This window comes from Pelophylax lessonae (genome assembly GCF_965119305.1).
Source record: "Pelophylax lessonae genome assembly, chromosome: 1".
NCBI classification, from domain to species: Eukaryota; Metazoa; Chordata; class Amphibia; order Anura; family Ranidae; genus Pelophylax; species Pelophylax lessonae.
Window position 1 is genome coordinate 682,899,752 of NC_138768.1, and position 19,579 is coordinate 682,919,330.

The following is a 19,579-nucleotide window of genomic DNA, read 5'->3' on the forward strand; positions in this document are numbered from 1 at the left end:
CAGACAGGGTTGTCTGCTTCCTCTGTGACCATTCCCAGATGGATCAGGCAGACGGTGATTCGAGCCTATTTCATCAGGAGTCATGTTCCTCCTTTTCCTATCAAGGCGCACTCTACTTGGGCGCTCAGTGCCTCCTGGGCCTTCCGTCATCAGGCATCAGTGATGCAGGTTTGCAAGGCGGCCACCTTGTCATTGGTGCACACTTTCACAAATTACTATAAAGTGGATGTTTTGCATCTGTGGATGCCTCTTTTGGCTGCAAGGTTTTGCAGGCTGCTGTTTAGAGTACTTGGTCCTCTTTGTGGGTGCATTGTTTTTTTCAGATGGGCTCCAGTTGTTTTGGTTGAGCCCCTGTTGCCTGGTTAGCTACTGTTTTTAGCCTTTGCAATTTTTTGCTGTTCCCACCCCTCATGTTCAACACTGCGTTGGGACACCCAAATGGTTAAGACTATCAGGAGCTGTGTCCGTCAATGAACAAAAGAGAAAATGGGATTTTTGACTTACCGTAAAATCCATTTCCCTGATGTTTATTGATGGACACAGCACCCACCCTTCTGTGGAGTTGTATTTTCTCTGACACTACTTCTAACAAAACTGAGTACCTATAGCAGGGAGAGGGAGTATACCCCCTGGGACTGCCAATCGGCATAGCCAGACGTTTTTTCTGCCTAGTGTCCTACTCCTGTAGGGGGCAGTTTAACCCAATGGTTAAAAAGATCAGGAGCTGTGTCACTGAACATCAGAGAAATTGATTTTACGGTAAGTCAAAAATCCAATTTTCTCCTTTTGGGATACAGGTTTTACAAAAAAAGCTGATCATTATAAGCACCCCTGTTAGTGGTAAATGGTTTGTCTCTTCCCTCTACTCCCACTCCTACATCTGTGAGAGAGCTTTTTCTTTTGCCTAAGGAGCCTAAAATACAAAACAAATGCAGCCATGACAACTAAAAATTTGTAAGCTGCAATGTAATACATGTTTGCTTTTGGGAATAACTCCAATTTAAGGCAATAAAGTTACTAGCTAGCACTAGCTTTGTTTTATTGGATAAGGGCATGCTTAGATGATATTCTCAGTGTACTCTTTCATGGGTGCTTTTGTACCAGAACCAGTCTCCGAATGATTTATTTCATTTTTTCCTGTCTTTTTTTTCTGCAGGTCACTTAGTCAAGGGAGCACCAATGCTGCTGTCCTGGATGTGGCACAAACAGGTGGCCACAAAAAACGAGTACGTCGAAGCTCTTTTCTAAATGCCAAGAAACTGTATGAAGATGCACAGATGGCTCGCAAAGTTAAGCAATACCTGTCTGACCTGGATCTTGAAATGGATGAAGAGAATCTTCAGATCTTATCTCTCCAATGCGAGCCTTCAACAAATACATGTAAGTAACGTGCTCAAATTTGATGCATAGCTCATCATATGGAAGAAGCCTTGACTTCATGATGCTTTACAAACCTCAAGGACTGCTTTTTATTCATTAAGGAACAGTTCACACTAGAACGTAGTGCAGGAATGGTGCATTCTGTGCACGTTTTCCACAGCGCATGCGAATATGTTGCCCTGATGGATTGCACATGGATACCATCGTTAATAGCACCCCAAATGCATTTTGTAAATGCAGTGCATTTTTGCGGCCACCAATTGGCTCCTTAATGCAGTACCATCCAGTTTAGTGTGATGCGATTTGCAACTGCACTACTTTTTTGAGTGTTCCAATGTGTTTGACAGCCTTTTGAAATCAATGGAGTGTGCAAAAACGAGCACTTGCTATTGTGAACTGGCCCTAAATGTACATATTTGAAAAACGATACTGTTGCAGAAATGTATTCATAAGCACAATTAAAAATAGGCCCACTTGATAGGTGGTGAAATAGACATAATATATGTTCGCTAGCAGATCTCTTTAAGTACAGTTAAAATTTTCTAGAGACACTGTACTAACAACATCAATTTTTATTGTCCTCTGCAGTTGTGCAGGGTGTTTAATTAGGACACAGCAGTTCAAAAGGTAGAGTTCGACCCACCACAATCTGTAAATAAGCATTTAGTTACAGAATTAGACAGGGCCCAATTGTTCCTTTGTGATTCAAGTCTGTGAGGAGACTTGTCATGATGTATGTGGCTGTTACTCTGCCAGCATGGAGCATTGAAGTGGGAAAACAAAGTGGCTTTTCGTCTGAGAGAAAAATTGTACGGTCTTTTCACTGCTATTTTAAAGAATTTCTAAGAAAAAAATTAGTCAGATATTATAACATACAGGGGTGCAGGTCGATAAAGTGATTAAAAAAAGGTGTAAGACTTCAAATGGGCTTTATATTTTCATGTATATACTGTACATCTATATTAGCAAAGTCGACAAGTGACTTCGTCCTTTTAAAGAATAGGATTACAAACCATTATAACCAGAGTTCAAATGTTTCCTCAGTGCCAAAAACGCCTTGTGACAAGAGATCAGGGAAACCAGACACATCACCAGTAGCACCGCGAGCAGCAACTCAGCAGAAACAGCAACAGCCAGTGAAGGTTAACCAAGCATTGCAGGTGCCAGCTGTGGCTCTCTATCCTTCCAGAAAGAAGGTGCCGGTCAAGGATCTTCCTCCTTTTGGTAAGATGAAGCTAGATGAAATATACCTGTTATGGGTAAATGTTAATGGACTGAATTATTTTCTGGTTATACCACCAAAAGAAAGCTGTATTTGTGGGGAAAAAAAAGGTCGTTAATTTTATTTAGGTACAGCGTCGCACGACCGCGCAATTATCCATTAAAGTAACGCAGTGCCGAATCGCAAAATAGGACCTGGTCATTAAGCATTAAGGGGGAAAAATCCTACGATCTGAAAGTGGTTAATGTCATTTATATTAAACATTTTGAGGACTAATCCTCAATTACAGTGATTGTAGTCTTCCAAAGGTATACAAATTTGGTATGTAAGGTAATCTGTCCACATCTACCTAAAACATTTTTTAAGACCCTTTAAAAACTTGACAAGGAGATTTACTAAAACTGCACTTAGAATCTGGTGCAGCTGTGCATGGTTGCCAATCAGCTTCTAACTTCAGCTTGTTCAGTTAAGCTTTGGATAGGAAACCTGGAAGCTGATTGGTTTCTATGCAGAGTTGCACCAGATTTAGCACTCTCCAGTTTAAGTAAATGACCCCCACAGGCTTTAACACATAGCTAATTCTGTAATTACATCTTTTTGTGCATGTATCTGCTAATTGATGCAGTTCATTGCACTCCTCCATCCACCCCATGCCCCCGCAAAAAAAAAAAACTCTATACATAGTTTCTTTATTTCGATATCTGTCTTTTCTGTAAGGCATCAACTCACCACAAGCGTTAAAGAAAATTCTTTCCTTATCAGAAGAAGGAACTTTGGAACGACACAAGAAGGCAGCAGAGGACACTATATCCAATGCATCATCGCAGCTTTCATCTCCTCCCACCTCCCCACAGAGCTCTCCAAGAAAAGGTAATCATGCATTCTAAAAATTAAAGCAGTTGTATAATACTGTGTGAATACATTGTACACAATGTGTAAACTCATGGAAATTATACTTACCATGAAGAGCCTACATTATGAGCCTGCTTTTTTCATCTGCCGTTTTATTTTTGCCATTCTGTTGGATCAACCTATACAATTAAATAAAACATAAATATACATTGAAAACCTTGTCACTGGGACCCTGGGTTGTCATAGCTTTTTTATCTTACAGGGTATTCCATGCCAGCAAGCGGCACTGTGGATAATTTCTCTGACTCTGGGCACAGTGAGATCTCTTCCCGTTCCAGTATAGTCAGCAATTCCTCATTTGATGGCATGCACCTCCATGACGATAGGCGGCAGCGACATTCAGTAAGCATTGTGGAGACTAATCTTGGTGTTGGGAGGACAGACAGAAGAACTGTAATGGAAGCTGAGCCTTGCTGCATGGGGTATGCATCTCTCTTTTTGCTTACTTAGGACTTACCTGTTTGTTCAATATTTAATAAATAAATATATATTAAATAAATATTTATTAAATAAAAATAAATATAAAAATGTTTTAAATAAATGTTATTTTTGACCATACTGGTTGTTTGTACCAGTCCATAGTTTAAAAGCACTATGATGATAGTGAATTTAAAATTCAAAATTCTTTAGGTCCTGTACACGCCAGCAGCGCACATTATATTCAGTATAATGCACAGCCTCTGATATACACTGTGAAGGAGCAGTGCAATGTGTTTAGAGTGCATTGCACTGTTTACTTTTTTAAATTTATTGAAATATTACAAAATTTACATTTCATCTGTATGCAGAATACTACAGTATAATGTAGTGTGTTGGAATGAGCTGTATAAAAATACAGCATGTAATACTTTTTTTTTTTTCAGCGCACATCACCGAACTAATAGGAAATAAGGCAAATTGCCATGTCTTTACATTGGGACTACGTTGGGCAAGTGTGATGTGAATGGGCCCTCCTTAGGGCTTGCTAGCTGTTTTGGCACTTCTTGGGAACTGTACCTGGAACCTACATCAGTGGGGCTGGCTTGAGCACTGATACCTGTATTTGACACTCGCTTTGGCATGTGGTCCATTATATGTAGTTACCCAAAAAGGTGCTATAGAGGGCTCAGAGCGGTGGTCCATTCCTATGGCACCCGGACTCTGAAGGCTCCTTTGGGGATATATATGCCCACCATGACAGGTGAAGTTTGGTCCCTTCTTTGGAAAACACTCTGCCCTCCTGGAGTCATCTGTCTCCATGGCCCCAAAGTGCTTACCTGCCTCTCCCCCATCTGAATCTATTTAGGAGTATGACCCTGATTCTCCCAACCTCTTCAAAGAGGATCTTGAAAGTGTGAGGTGGATGCAGAAGAATTTTCACCTGCGTTTTATGAGACACAAGCTAAGGCTTCACGCCATATGCTTTCTACCATGAGCTCACTTAGTGATGGGATGCATACTTATGTTTGTGTAACAGCACCAATATAATCTGCTTAGCCAAACAAGCTTCTATATGGCACTAAACAGCTGCTGAAATATAAAGAAGTACAGCCAAAGCTCAGCTTAGGTCACAGAGCCGGTCCAGGCTCAAACAAGATCGCCACAGTGGAGTTGGGATCTACCCACATGCCTTGACTGGCACTTGGCTCAGCCTCTCAGCAAGCCGCTAAGAGCCTGAGCCAGCCACTCCCACTCCCTCCACAGCCCACCACTCCAGTGACAGTCACCAGCTCTCTGCTCATTGGCAGTGTTCGTGCCGGCAGGGGACAGATGCAGCATCGGACCGATGTTGCATCCACCTAAGGAAATATGATTCTTAAAAAAAAAAAACATTTTGCACTTTTAACATTTCCACTGTGGAGTTGGGATCCACCCACAGTGGAGTTGGGATCCACCCACATGCCTTGACTGGCACTTGGCTCAGCCTGAGAGCCTGAGCCGGCCACTCCCGCTCTCTCCACAGCCCACCGCTCCAGTGACAGTCACCAGCTCTCTGCTCATTGGCAGTGTTTGATTCTTAAAAAAAAAAAAAACATTCTGCACTTTTAACATTTCCTCTGCAAACATGCTAACTTTGCTTTGCGTGAAGATTGGCCACACCATGCCATGGTATTTTTTTCCCCTCCAAACATTCTTTGCTGATTTATATCTCATGAACCAAATGTCTGTGTCTGGTAGTAAATCATGCTATCTCAGATCTTAACAAGGATCTTAAGGTGGGTATTCACATACTGAAAGTCGTCAAGTACAGCAGGTACCGGACGACTTTTGCTTAGTGTGCACCACTGTCTGTTCATCAGAAGCCGGTCTAACGATCAGCATCTGTTAAATGGTCATGCTGCAAAACCAGAATTCAGTCTGTGTATTCAGACAGTAGGGGGGAGTTTCCCCTATCAGAATACAATAGTGCAGCTGAACTGGCCTACTTTTGGTTAGTGTGTACTGCTCTCTTTTCCGACGACTGGCCTCTATCGAATGGTCATGCTGGCAAACCAGCATTTGATCAGCGATTGCATCCGATGGCTGCAAGTACTAATCTATGTATTCCGGTGGGGGTAAGAGTCTACCCTGTCAGAATACAATAGTGTGGCGAGGGAGATTCCTGCATCAACATTGCTTGTGTTGTTATGGAGATCTGTCAGGTTTTTTTTTTCATTCAACCTGCTGGTTGGAAGGAAAAATAAATTTTATATGTATACCCAGCTTTATTGTTACTGTGGAAAATGTTATGCCCTTTAATGATTCCGTTGACAAGCACTTCAATACGCATTTAAAGGCATCCTTTGTTTTTGCTTTTACTTCCCTTAAAATCGACCATAGCAGCTATGTCCATTTATCACACTGTAGCTAACTGGAATGGACAAATGAATAGAGAACATAATTCTGTGCATGAAGTCCCTTTTCTCATAGAACAATTGGAGCTCATGTCTTCGGCTATTGTTTGTTGATGCTTTGGAGAATGTAACTCACCAGGCCTCTAGGATGACACTTCTTTTTTTTTCACATGCACAGAATTTTGTGGTTTAATGCTTGGTCCTCACAACCTGCTTGTATAAGACGTCTTTTATGCTTGCCTTTGGATGGTGAACACCTGTTTGCAGAATATTTTGTTCACTTTCTGAGGAAAGTTACTTGGGGAAAAGTATTTCTACCCCACAAATAACAGCCTAAGCCTATTACTACAATGGCTATTATCTCTTCCTACCAAAAACGGGACCTTCCTCTTCTCCCAGCATCCTCTTCTAAGTTAAAGTCTATCCTTTTTCCGCAAGACTTGGACCCCACAAAACCCATCCATACCTAACCAGAGGCCCTCTTCGCAGTGAAGGGGTGTCCTCACTCTACTAAATAGGGGACATCTGTAGGTCTTTGCATCTGAATCAGAGACATCTCAGACCTTTAGGTCAAATCTGTTGTTTTCAGGTGCTACAAAATACAATTTCCATTCCTCTCGCCTCCTTGCTTCCTACCCTCAAATCTGCCAATTTCACCTCAAAGTCAGGCAGACTTGTCGTTGCACTGAATCAACTTTAGGCACAAGGTAGTGGTAGGTGGTACCTGAAGATCAGTCATCACTTCTCTCTGCTAAGATCTCAGGGCATCCAAGTTATAGAATACCGCGAGGACCTGCTGTTGAAAGACACCTAAGCCCACGGTCTTGTCTTTGAAAATTCATAAGGCAATATAGCTCGTTCAAACTTTTGGATGGGCGATCAACTTCTATTAATCTGCCCTCCAGCCTTCCCATTGCCTTAGAGCATGGGTGTCCAACCTTTTGGCCTCTCTGGGCCACAATGAGTGTAGAGAAATTTTCTCGGGCTGCATATAAAATATATACTATAATTAAGGTATATAAGTAATAAAATGCAGCCGCGCCCTTCCCGTGCCGCCGTGCCCTCCGCACTATTTTAACACAACTAGAGGATGATCAAATGAAATGGAATCAGTATACATAGGCTTACTTCTTCTGAGAGATAATAAAGGAACACTCTAACCACCATGACCACTTCAGTGATTTGGAGTTGTCATGGTGGTAGGAGTAAAAAAAACTGCACATGCTCAAATCACCCCCCCCCCCCCCCTCCGAGGCAACCTCTGCCTACAGTTGAAAGCTGCTGTGGCCATGCCCCTGACCCGACTTCCTTCCTTGCCAGCAAAAAAAAAAAAAATGGTCAAGGGGCAGTGGGCCGCATTGCATGCGGTTCTGGGCCACATGCGGCCTTCGGGCCGCAGGTTGGACATGCCTGCCTTAAAGTATAGTATCTTGGAGTAATTCTAGACATGGCTCAGGCCTAAAATTTTACCTCTACATGAAAAAATTGCTTCCCTGAAGTCCAAATGTTGGACCCCCAGGTCAACCAGGCATTCCTCAACTCAAATCTGCATGAAGGTTCTGGAGCCTCATGATGGGTCTCCTTTTAGGTGATTCTCTTTGCTTAGTTCCAATCTAGACCTTTGCAGTTCAACATTTTAACCACTTAGGACAAACTGATTCCTTCTCTGGATCGTGTACGCCTTCTATCCAGCTGAGTAAAAATCTCTCTAGCATAGTGGATTTTCAACTCAGCTGTAGAATCTGGGAAAATGTTCTTCCCTCTTTCTGAAAGGTGGTAACAATGGACCCCAGCCTGTCAGACTGGGGCAAGGAGGTACACTTATCTGACCAATATTCTGCAACTTGAGAGCCACAAGAGTACAGTCAGACATGACCACAACTGTGACCTACATAAACCACAGAGGGGGAACCGGAAATCAGGCAGCTTTAAGGGTAACAAGCCTCATTCTCTCCTGATAGGAGAACCACGATCCAACACTCGCAGCCATCTACATACTAGGAGTGGAAAATTGGCAGGCAGACTTCCTGAGTTGTCAATGCTGGACTCATGGTAGTGACCGTTCACTCCAAGTTCTTCCTAATGCTTTGTCAGAAATGAGAAACATCAGATATTGACATCTTTGACTCCAGGTTTAAGTAGAAACTGGACAGGTTTTTGACCAGATCCAGGGATCCCCTGGCCTTCATGGTGAGTGTCTTGTTAATACATTGGACCCCGATCAGTCTGGTGTGTACATTCTCTCCAGTCAGGCTTCTGTCTCAACTACTCTGCAAGATAGAAGAGAAATGGATTCTGGTGGTACTTGTATCCCCAGGAGAACTTGGTACACAGACGTACTCAGACTCCTGGTGGATGAGCTTTCACCTCTTTCAGACAGGCAAGACCTCCTGTCACAAGACCCTCTATTCAGCCCTGCTGTCTTTAACGCAATAGCTGTAGAAACCCAGGTCCTAAAAGTTGGGAGCATTACTAATTCAACCCCAATTCCAAAAAATTTGTAGGCTGTGTAAAATCGAGATAAAAACATAATGCAATATTTTTCATATATCATAAATCCATGTTTTAGTCACAGTAGAAAATGGAAAACATATCAAATGTTTAAATTGAGAAAATGTACCATTTTAAGAAAAAAAGGGAATTTTAAAATTGATGGCACCAACAAATCTCTAAAAAGTTGTGACATGGCCATATTTACCATGGTGCAGCATCCATCTTCTTTTAAGGCTTCACGCAATGCACAATGCAGGTGTCTATGTTGTGATTATTATTATTATTAATATACAGGATTTATATAGCGCCAACAGTTTGCGCAGTGCTTTACAATGTGAGGGAAGACAATACAGTTACAATACAATTCAAAACAGGAGGAACTAGAAGGCCCTGCTCGTTAGAGCTTACAATCTAGAAGATAGATTCTGTATGCGTTTTGACATTGCCCTGCTGAAATGGGTGGGAGCATATGCTGCTCCAAAACCTGGATATATCTTTCAGAATTGATGGTACATTTCCAGATGTATAAGCTGCCTATTCCATACGCACTAATGCAACCCCATACCATCAGAGATGCAGGATTGTGAACTGATAAGCTAGAAGGTCCTTCTCCTCCACTCCGAAGGACGTAGCACCCATGGTTGCCAAAAAATAATGTAAAATTTCAATTCATCTGACCACAGAACAGTTTTCCATTTTGCAACAGACAATTTAAATTAACTTTGGCCCAGCTTTTTGTTGCCTTGTCCCAACTTTTTTGAGACGTGTTTCTGTCTTCAATTTTAAAATGACCTTATTTTTTTTCTTTAAATGGTACATCAGTTTAAACATTTAATATGTTTTCTATTCTCTATTGTGAATAAAATATGGATTTATGAGATTTTCAAATCATTGCATTCTTTTTTTATGTAGATTTTACATAGTGATCCGACTTTTTTGGAATTGAGGTTGTATTTCTAGCAATATTTACCATCACACTTGGAAGGCCTATTTTGGCTAGGGGGAGAGAATCTAAGTCAACACTTGGGAATATTCTATTCCCTGCATTCTGGCTTTCCAGTCTAGTCTTGACAAGCATCTGTCTCTTATTACTCTAAAGTAACTGGTTTCTGCATTATCCATTTTGTTTCAAGACCTTTGGCCTTACCTTTGACCTCACCTTTACCTTTGACCTTTATTCAAGTTGTGGCTCGTGTTAATTCCCCTCTTCAACCTCCTGTGTCTCCCTGGGATCTGAATTTGTTTTTTCGGTTCTTCAAAGTCCTCCCTTTAAACTGATCCATGATATCCCATTGAAGGATCTCACCAGTAAAGTGGCCTTTTTTGGTGGTCATTACCTCCACCTGGCATGCCTCGAAGTTAGCTGCTCTTTCTTATAAAGGATCTCTTCTTACCGTAAATAGAGATAACGTGATCCAGGGATCCAGACCTGCCTTCTATCCTCCCCTGTTTTCTTCCTTTCACCTTAATGAGGATATTACCCCTATCCTGCTAATGAGGATATTGCAGCTATCCTGCCCCAAAGCATGGCAAGGAGATTGCATTCTATTGTCTGAATTTAGTTAAATCAGTTATGGTTTTCCTAGTTGCTACACCTTTTTTTTACCAAAAAACTGATCCCCTTTTCATCCTCTTTTTCAAAGAAAGGTTATCCGCTTCCTCTTCAACCATAACTAGTTGGTTGGTTCAGGCAGCTCATTTTCAGGGCTTATGCATTCCACCTTTGCTGCTCCCATCCCCCAAAACCACAGGTGTAAGGGAGGTCTAAAACATCTTTGGATTTATTTTATAAGCAATACAAAGCAAAATTTCAATTGCAAAGAGCAATAACTCAAAGCAGCCAATCAGAATTCACTTTTCTGAAGACGATCTAATCCCAGATGGTTTTCTATTGATTGATGGATTTCTATAGAGTCCTACAGAATGCTTCATTTTGCTTTGTCTCATTGCACTATTTTGTTGGCTAATAATTTAATGAAATTAGTCCATTTGTGTTTGTGTGGAATTTGCATCAATGAACTATTAAATGTAGCCATTATGGTTTGCTTATTCGTATTTTCTTAATACACTTCTAGGCACTATGCACATTTGGTGGAGAATAGAGGCTTGTACGCGAGTGGAACGGTTTTGTCATCTCCCAGCATGGAAGAATTGTCCCAGGATCAGGGTGATAGAGCTTCACTGGATGCTGCAGACAGCGGACGAGGTAGCTGGACCTCTTGTTCAAGTGGCTCCCATGACAACATACAAACTATACCACATCAGAGGAGTTGGGAGACTCTGCCATTTGGCCATGTTCATTTTGACAGCACATCAGATGGGGCAGGTTACTGGCCGTCAGGAAGTCATATAGACCATTTAATATTTTCTGATCATAGCACAAAGCATGGCAGACACAATCAAGGAAGAGAAGCTTTAGAACAAGCACAGTCCAGAGCAAGCTGGGCATCTTCCACTGGCTACTGGGGTGAGGACTCTGAGGGGGACACTGGCACCATTAAGCGACGAGGGGGAAAAGACGTTGCTCTTGAAGCAGAAACAAGCAGCATATCCTCACAAACTGCAGAAGAGACAAAGCCTCTACCTGTGCCCACACACATAGCTGTGACAGCAGCTTCCTCAAAGGGTCTTATTGGTAAGAACAGCTTATTTTCTAGTTGTGTCATACTCATTACATGCCTTTATATTGGGCTTTCACCTTAGGATTTTAGGTGGCAGTTTAGTGTTTTGCTTTGTATTCTGGTGTTGATTTACACATGTTAAAGGAGAATTCCATGCAAAACTGTAAAGTCAGTTTTGGGCTGAGGTCTTCTAGTCCAAATTATAGGGAATCAGGGTGGACCCTAGATCTGATTTTATTTTAAATATGTAAAATAGTATATTCCATCATAAAGTAGAGCTTATACAGAATGTGCGTACCTTTCATTACCTTGTTTGTGAAATCACATTATTAATAATATGTCTTTATTCATTATTAATAATATGTCTTTCTTAGATTGGGAATCTTGTGGATGTTGGGGTGATAGGGAACTAGTTTGAGTAACAAACCCTCATTACCTTTTTATAATGTATTTCCCTGAGAGCTGGTGAAGGCACTTTTCCTGCATGGATCATGCGTTAAATTTAATGGAACTTCCTGGTTGTTAGAGGGATTATCTGTGTGCCTATATACCAGCCCTTCATTACTGAACATTTGAAAGAGAAAGCAGAATAACTGTCGTTTCTCTGCTCCCTTTAAAAGAGCATTAAGGATTTATGTGTATAAAACATTGCTCACAGCTATCAGACAGTTTTAGGAATTAGGGGAACATCATTAAGAACTATAGTTTATAGATTTGTAAATGCCAGTGGAATGTAACATTGAACAGTAGCAGAGTTAATGTTCTTTTACTGTTATTTAGACTGGGTTGACATACATGCATCTTTATGCTATTTACACATGGTAAAATGTAAGAATTCAAAAACATACAGAACATGCATTTGTTGTTAATGCAACATGGACAAAATATGTTTGTCCAGGTGGCTTGGAAATCATTTTCACAGAAACCTTTCCACTTATTACATCTGAATTTGCAGGAATTCTGAGTCCCTGTTTTGTTTATAACAGGGGCAGTAATAATTACTCGCTACACGATGGAACCTTAATCATCTTGGGTTAATTTTTTGTAGTGCTTATTGGTGTTTGTCCCTGTATTCTCTCCCTTTCTTCGTTTGTGTCACCTTTCTGTCGGTCGAAGCCCCCCACAAAAGCTCTTATCCCCTGCCTCGTCTCTGTTCTGAAATCACTAGCTCTTTCAAGGCTACTGAAACTGTTGATCAGCAAACTGGTTGTTTGTTTTTAGCACTAAATAGAGGCAAATTATAAAGCTTTTGTAGGGCTTTCAGCCAGCCACTGAGTTCAGAATCAGTGACTTGCTTCACAGCCAGTTCACTGAAAATGAGAGAATACAAGTCAATAACAGGACAAAGATAATTCTCAAAGAGATAAGGTTTCATTGTTATAAAATTCAGAATGTATCTCTTTAAGGGCAAGTTCAGTTTTTCCCTCTAATCTGATCTAATTAAGACCCCCTCCAAGATGCTTTTTTACTTCTCTATGACCTTGGAGACCACCTCTGTGCAAAATCTCCCCTAGCTCTGGCCATAGCTGCACAGTGAATCCCTATAGACTTGGGCTTCACCACTAGGTTCTTTGGTGTTGGCGTCCCATTCAAGACTATGAACACTTACTTTTCCTAAAATAGTTATTAATTATATATTAAAAAGAATAAACCAGTCTTTTTTTTTTTTAGTGCTACTCTACATTTGTGAGTGTTTTATCATTTGCTTTTGTTTTAAATGTATTTGTATTTATTTTGTGTTTATTTTTTTATGTTACGTTTCTGTTGTGACAATAATTGTCTCTTATGGTAGTGTATTGTGTTACCACAGCACGGAAAGAAGGCCGGTATCGAGAACCACCACCAACACCGCCTGGTTATGTAGGAATTCCTATAGCAGATTTTGCAGAAGGACACCCACAATTATCCAGAAAGCCTCCAGATTACAACGTAGCGCTGCAGCGGTCCAGGATGATGGCTCGAAGGAGTGACAGTGAAGGAGCACCTGCAACATCTCCACCATCACACAGTCAGCCTTCTAGCAAGACCGTTAACAAGCCACAGTGGCATAAACCAAATGAGGCAGACCCACGACTAGCTATATATCAGGCACAAGGGGTTACAAAAGATGATGGTAAGTGCCTTAAATGAACTTAATCTTCTAAAATGAATTACTAAATCAGAACCCTAGTCAAAATACTTGTAATTTTCTTATACCACTTGTGTGATTCTTAGACCTCATCACAATGTATGGCACAGAGGGTAACACCATTTTTTATTTTTATATTTTAGCTCACTAGTTCCTGGGGCACCTGTTAGCTAATTGGCCCAGATTAAAACATATTGGATTGTTGGTAAACTTCAGCAGTGCCCGACTGGTTCACACTACATAACCTCACAAAAAATATTTTGGTGTCCTTTTATGAAACGGAGATGACCAGTGATCCTGCTGATCACAGCTCTTTTTCGATCATTCTCAGTTTATTAAACAGAAATGATCGGGGGAGAACATGTTCTCCGCTGATCATCTCTTCACACGGGAATCTGTCATTGACAGACACAGAAACAGCCAGGCTATGAAGCTGCGATCCCCGCACTTCACTGGCGATCTAGGTCAGAATTCACACTCCCGGGTTCACCAGCCTGGAGCTTGTGAAGCGGGGAGTGAAGACAGAATCGGGGGAGAACTGAGGGGGAAAAAGGAAGATTATGGACTTCCTTCTTCCTCGTTCAGACCCCCCAACACAGTAATCATGTCCCCCTGCCATATTTATGTATATATATATACATGTATATATATATATATATATACACACACATACATGTAGATATATATTTAATGTGTATATATATACAATGTATGTGTGTGTGTGTATTCAGTGTATATATATATATTTATGTAAGGGGACTATTATTTATTAACCTCGTGTACTCAGCAGTGATAATTTATCACTGCTTGTTAAAGCGCGCCAGGGATTTTCATACTACGGTAATCTCGCTTTGTCTCACGAGATTACAGACTCCCCATTGACTTCTACACAGATCTCTGAGAAAACCGTTCTCCTCTGATCACCCTGGGCGAAGTGAAGTTCTCCGATTCATAAAAAGGGTGCCAGATGTGATCATTTTCCCCGGAGAACTGTAGAGAAGCCAACAGAGAAAAAAATTCACCCGTTCATAAAAGTACACCTTTGTGTGAACTATAACACTAAAATCCACACACAAACCTTTGTGTGAAACTATAACTTTATAAAACATAATTTCATAAAATACATGCTAATTTTTTTTTAATGAATACACTAGCAAAAGAGTGCCCATTTCAGAACAGGCAAGGTTGGTGTGGTGAGGAAATGAGAGGGTTGCAGGGTTTGTGGATAAATTAGGGGGGAAGATGAGGTTCAGCGGTGGGTATTGAGTGGTGTGTCCTGCAGACTCAAAATGAAAGGGGAGTCTCCGTAGGCTTGATGAGAGTGGTAGTGCAGGTACAGTAAGGTAAGGGGATGTAGCGTGCAGTCGTAGTAATGAGATGAAAAGGGGTGAGGGGATGCAAGTGCCATGTTGGGGGCAGTTTTTAAAGGTATGGGGTGAAGGCCGAGCCTGCAGTTGTGGTGGTGTTAATCTGGTGTATACACATTTTTTTTCATTCAACCTACATGCTGAACACTAAAAATAAAACAGATGCAGTTGTAAGAGGCATTTTATAGGTGCTTTGGTCGAAGCAGTCAGTGCAGATCTGGTGGGGGGAGGGAGACAAAGGGAGGTACAGGTATAGAAGGTGGTGTGAGAAAAGTAGTAAAGAAGTGTGCAGGCACAGATGATTGATTATAGAAGGGCGCTTGGCAATATTGTAGTGATAGAAAAATGGCGGTGAAATCATGTGTGGAAGTGAAAGTACATTACTGTGTCAGAGGGTGGAAGCATCGAGAACAATGGAGGTATAATGCACTGCGCCCGCATAGGAATCATATACAACATTAGTGCATATGCGTGGAACACATTGTTTCGTCACTGGTTGTGGGGGACCTGTACATGCTTGGTACAGAGTGACAACACATGCATGAGGGTAGTCAGACGCAGGCTGCTCTCATTTAGGATGTACATACAACCCCAGCACTATTTTGAGCCACTAATATGACGGAAATCTATGTTAAGAGTAAACCTCAGCAGCATCTTAATGAAGTGTTACTCCAGCATTTTTACATTAGATTATTTTTCATTGCAGTAAAGTGTCTTTATTTAAATCCTTTATTGCTATTAAGTGCTGCCATCCTAATCAATCCAACCTAAAATATTAATATCTTGAACATACAATCTGTATAATAGACTGAAACTAAGGGGGAAACCTTAACTCAATTTTACTTTCTGTATTTTTCTTTTAATACAACTATAGGATAAAACCAGCGATAGATATTATGAAACTCCGCCAAATCAGCAGGGACCACTAAGATTCTAAGCCATGAATGGGCAGGCTGATTGTACACAAGTTGATCGATCGATAAACTTGGGAACAACCAGTCTGTCAGATTTTTCATGGGATTATTGCCACCTGCTGCTAGCAATAATCAATGTGTCTTCTACTGGCAGAGACGGCTCCCCAAGTTGCAGGAAAGAAAATTGCACCATCTTTGCCTAGCTGAACTTAGAAAAAAGTTTTGGGGTAATTGTTTTGAATACTGCTTTAACTCTTTCCTACCCCCTCCTGGCAACCTTTTATTCAGATCATAATGCCAGAAGGTGGGACAGATTTCCCAATTACATGATCACCGTGATTGGCTGTCGCAGTAGTCACATGATCAGGAACCTGTCCCACCAATTCCCAATCAAAAACAGAGAAGTTGTCTGTGACAGCTGAGTCAATGTGCTTTGAGTGCAATCCCAGCACAGAAACCTTGGCCACTATGAACACGTGTGTGGATCTTAAAGCAGATCTAAACCCATTGATTTAACTGTTTACCGGAACAGTTAGGTTCAAGGCAAGTGCTTGTGCTTTCAACTGAACTGTCAAGCCACCAAATGGTTGGTTTTATAACTGATCACATGTGCAACACTATCCCAGCTACAGTTCAAACAGAGGCTAAAATATCCGCTTATGTGAATAAAAAGGATTGATGGATTTAGTTCTGCTTTAAGGCCCACCCTTCTTGCCACTACAAATGTACCTTTTAATCTGTTGCTGACCATGTTATGCTGGTCTGACATTATTGCTATTAACTAATAAATAAAAGAATGCTCTCTGTGTGCGTTCTTTGAACTCCTGGTGACACCTGATGCATAGAGCAGGGGGCACTGTGGTATTTTTTGCCATGCTATCCCCAGTTTATCAAAACATAATGAAAAAAATGAACTGTCAGAATGTTGCTATTTAATTCATGACAAATACTAAGAGTCCATTCACACGAGCGCGACTTGTCAGGCGACTTGGTCGCCTGACAAGTCGCGGTGGGTCGCTCGCCATTGAATAGTACAGGACCCGTTCTAATAGGAGCGACACAAGTCGCTCCAACTTAGAAAAAGGGTCCTGTACTACTTTGGGGCGACCTGGAGGTGACTTGCATTGACACATCGTGCACCGCGACATTTATGTGTTTGAAAATGTTTTATTAGTACAGTAGAGCAATACAGGAAGATTGATCCCGCCAGTGACAACTGATCTGTAATAGCTTTCTATGGGATTCACTACATTAATGTTTTTTGCCAAGAAATCCCTTTATAAAAATTACCATAGCATTAAAACATTCACAGAAGATGACTTTTGTACATTTCATCATCCTTGTTAGCCCCATATTTCACTAGAAGCCCTGTCAACAACCCAACAGTTAGTTTTGCTGTGTGAGTAAAATAAATGCTCACCTGATGCCACGTGATGCTCCCTTTCTAGATGATAAATAAATTAGCAAATAATGATGTTTTGTATCATTTCTGTCAATGCGGGAACAACGCTTCGCTCATTCAGACAGTGAAGGAGCAACACATGGAACTTTGCTCTTCAATAGTCATCCTGTTGCTAGTGAGTTGTTATATCTGCCAGGATCATTAGTGTGACATGGCCCTAAGACAAGTTTACTTTTACAGTTAACATATGCAGTCCAAAACCTACAGACATTACTATTGAAACTATTAATAAACAGTGAAGGTGTAGGTTGCTGAATATTTATTGTTTTGTTAATTACATTTTCTATTCTGGCAGATGATGAACAAGTATCTGCGGTGTGAAGATGACATCTTGTGCCCTGTGAAAGAATAAGCCGCCTTGAAAGGAGAGCACAAAAGGACATCCCATATGACTGTGGAGCCTGTGGACCTGTTTCCTTCTCTTCTGCCTTAAAGCAGCACTGGGCATCATCAGACCCTCTGTCCCACTCCCTGGCATGTGAAATACTGTGAAAACATCGTTCTGGCACTTTTTGTCCTTGGCAAAGCTGTGTTGCTTGAAACCGTGCAGGAAGCTTCCACCAAACGGTAGCTGGCTGGACCTTGCACATTATCATTCCAAACTCCACAATTACCACATCAGCAATGACCCCGGCCCTGATTACGCTCTCTCATGCTTTGAGGGTGTCTTTATTTTTAAATATGTTTTAACTTTTATTCACTTTCTTGGCTTTGTCTGCTGTTGTAGGCAAAGCTAGTCACGTGCTTCTATCAGCCTTTTTTAACGTGAGCTGAGATTGCATTTCATAAGCCTCTGTGCACAGATTCTTGAGATGGTTTAGCTTCGTTTACAGTCCCGTTTGTTACACTATGATACCTTTAATGCGCGAGGAGTCCTCTGCGGTAAAGAAGGTGCACACTTTGCGCTCAGAGAGCTTATTTGTTACATCAGGATACTTACAGTGTTATTTCACACATAAGTTATGAATTTATTTTTATGTTTATATAGAGATTTTTAATTCTGATAAAAGAACTGGATTATATTGAAGTGATGGCAGCTTGGGACTCTCAACAAATGCCATTAGTAGTTATGAATACAAACTCTCTGATTGCTCATCTGAAAACGGAAACCTCTTCATCCACCATAGTCATGTTTTTTCTAGGCTATCCATAATGACGCAGCACATTCATGTAGATGGGGGGCGGACTGGTCAGATTGGCCATTGTTGGACACTGCACTTGTAGAGAAGACCAATGTGTAGCATTTACCTGCTCACAGCTGCTATTGCACACCTCCATGACTCAGATCGCCATCTACTCCCTTTGCACAGACTCCGGATATCTGAAGGCTGCCAATCTGAGTTAAACTCCTGTGTGAGGAACTTGTGATCTTGGATTATTATGAATATTATTTTTTTTTTTTTCCATTTGAGCTGAACTGATCATATTGATCAGTGGTTAAACATATATATATATGTATGTATACAACTTTAAAGAAAACAATGAAACAGAATGCAGTGTTTTTTCACTGTTTATAATAACATCAGTGCTTTATTTAATGAATCTTTATCCTGTTACCATGGCTTTTGTCTACCTTCCTCACAATGTCAGTTATGCCTATGTAATTTTACATGTAACATACGTTTATTTGCCAGCTTTTTTTAATTTTATGTAGGCGATGGAGCTTGTGCATCTAAGCAAACAGAAGCCCAGCTCGGTGACACATTGCACAAATGTTCTCAGCATCATATAACGGTAGAATATAGGACCGCTAACCTCAGTTTGCTCTGTGATGTCAAGTGCAGAATGTACAACTAACTGTTGATTTCATCATGCTTTTGATACTACTTGTACCTGTATGTCTTTTAGAAAGACATTGGTAGAGTCTGTATCCTTTTGTATTTTTAATACAATAATTGTACATATTGGTTATATTTTTGTTGAAAATGGTAGAAATGTACTATGTTTATGCTTCTACATCCAGTTTGTATAAAGCTGGAAAATAAATAAATATAATAACAGAGTTTGAAAGTTGATTCATTCACAAGTTTTTTTCCTGTGAAGTGGCAAAGGCAAGGGACTTCTGTCAGGTTTGTATTGCTGCCTGTGGTCCCAACGAAGAGATCTCCACTCACTTCCTGTCCAGTGAAAACCAGAGCAAGATTCTACGCCTTTCCAAATGTCTTCAGAAAATGAAAAATGTTTTAGCCTGAGTTAGGATTTGATCTGTAAGCCTCCATTAATTTTTTTCACCGCCTTTCTTTCACCGCTAACTTTACAACACTTTT

The 19,579-nt window shown here is 40.8% G+C and overlaps 1 protein-coding gene across 17 annotated transcripts in view; it reads left to right on the forward strand.

The window, feature by feature from the left end:
* RAPGEF2 (Rap guanine nucleotide exchange factor 2) overlaps positions 1–19,315 on the forward strand; it is a 455,748-nt gene extending 436,433 nt beyond the window's left edge. For 11 of the 17 annotated variants that reach the window (XM_082243613.1, XM_082243624.1, XM_082243623.1 and 8 more), the window contains 7 exons: positions 1,157–1,380; positions 2,425–2,604; positions 3,320–3,472; positions 3,717–3,936; positions 10,896–11,455; positions 13,234–13,554; positions 17,608–19,315. In XM_082243613.1, the coding sequence (XP_082099739.1) occupies positions 1,157–1,380; positions 2,425–2,604; positions 3,320–3,472; positions 3,717–3,936; positions 10,896–11,455; positions 13,234–13,554; positions 17,608–17,633 (1,684 nt within the window). In that variant the 3' untranslated portion in view covers positions 17,634–19,315. The remainder of the gene's footprint in view (positions 1–1,156; positions 1,381–2,424; positions 2,605–3,319; positions 3,473–3,716; positions 3,937–10,895; positions 11,456–13,233; positions 13,555–17,607) is intronic. The other 6 variants (XM_082243622.1, XM_082243625.1, XM_082243617.1 and 3 more) reach the window with 4 other exon arrangements.
* The last annotated feature ends 264 nt before the right edge of the window (positions 19,316–19,579 follow it).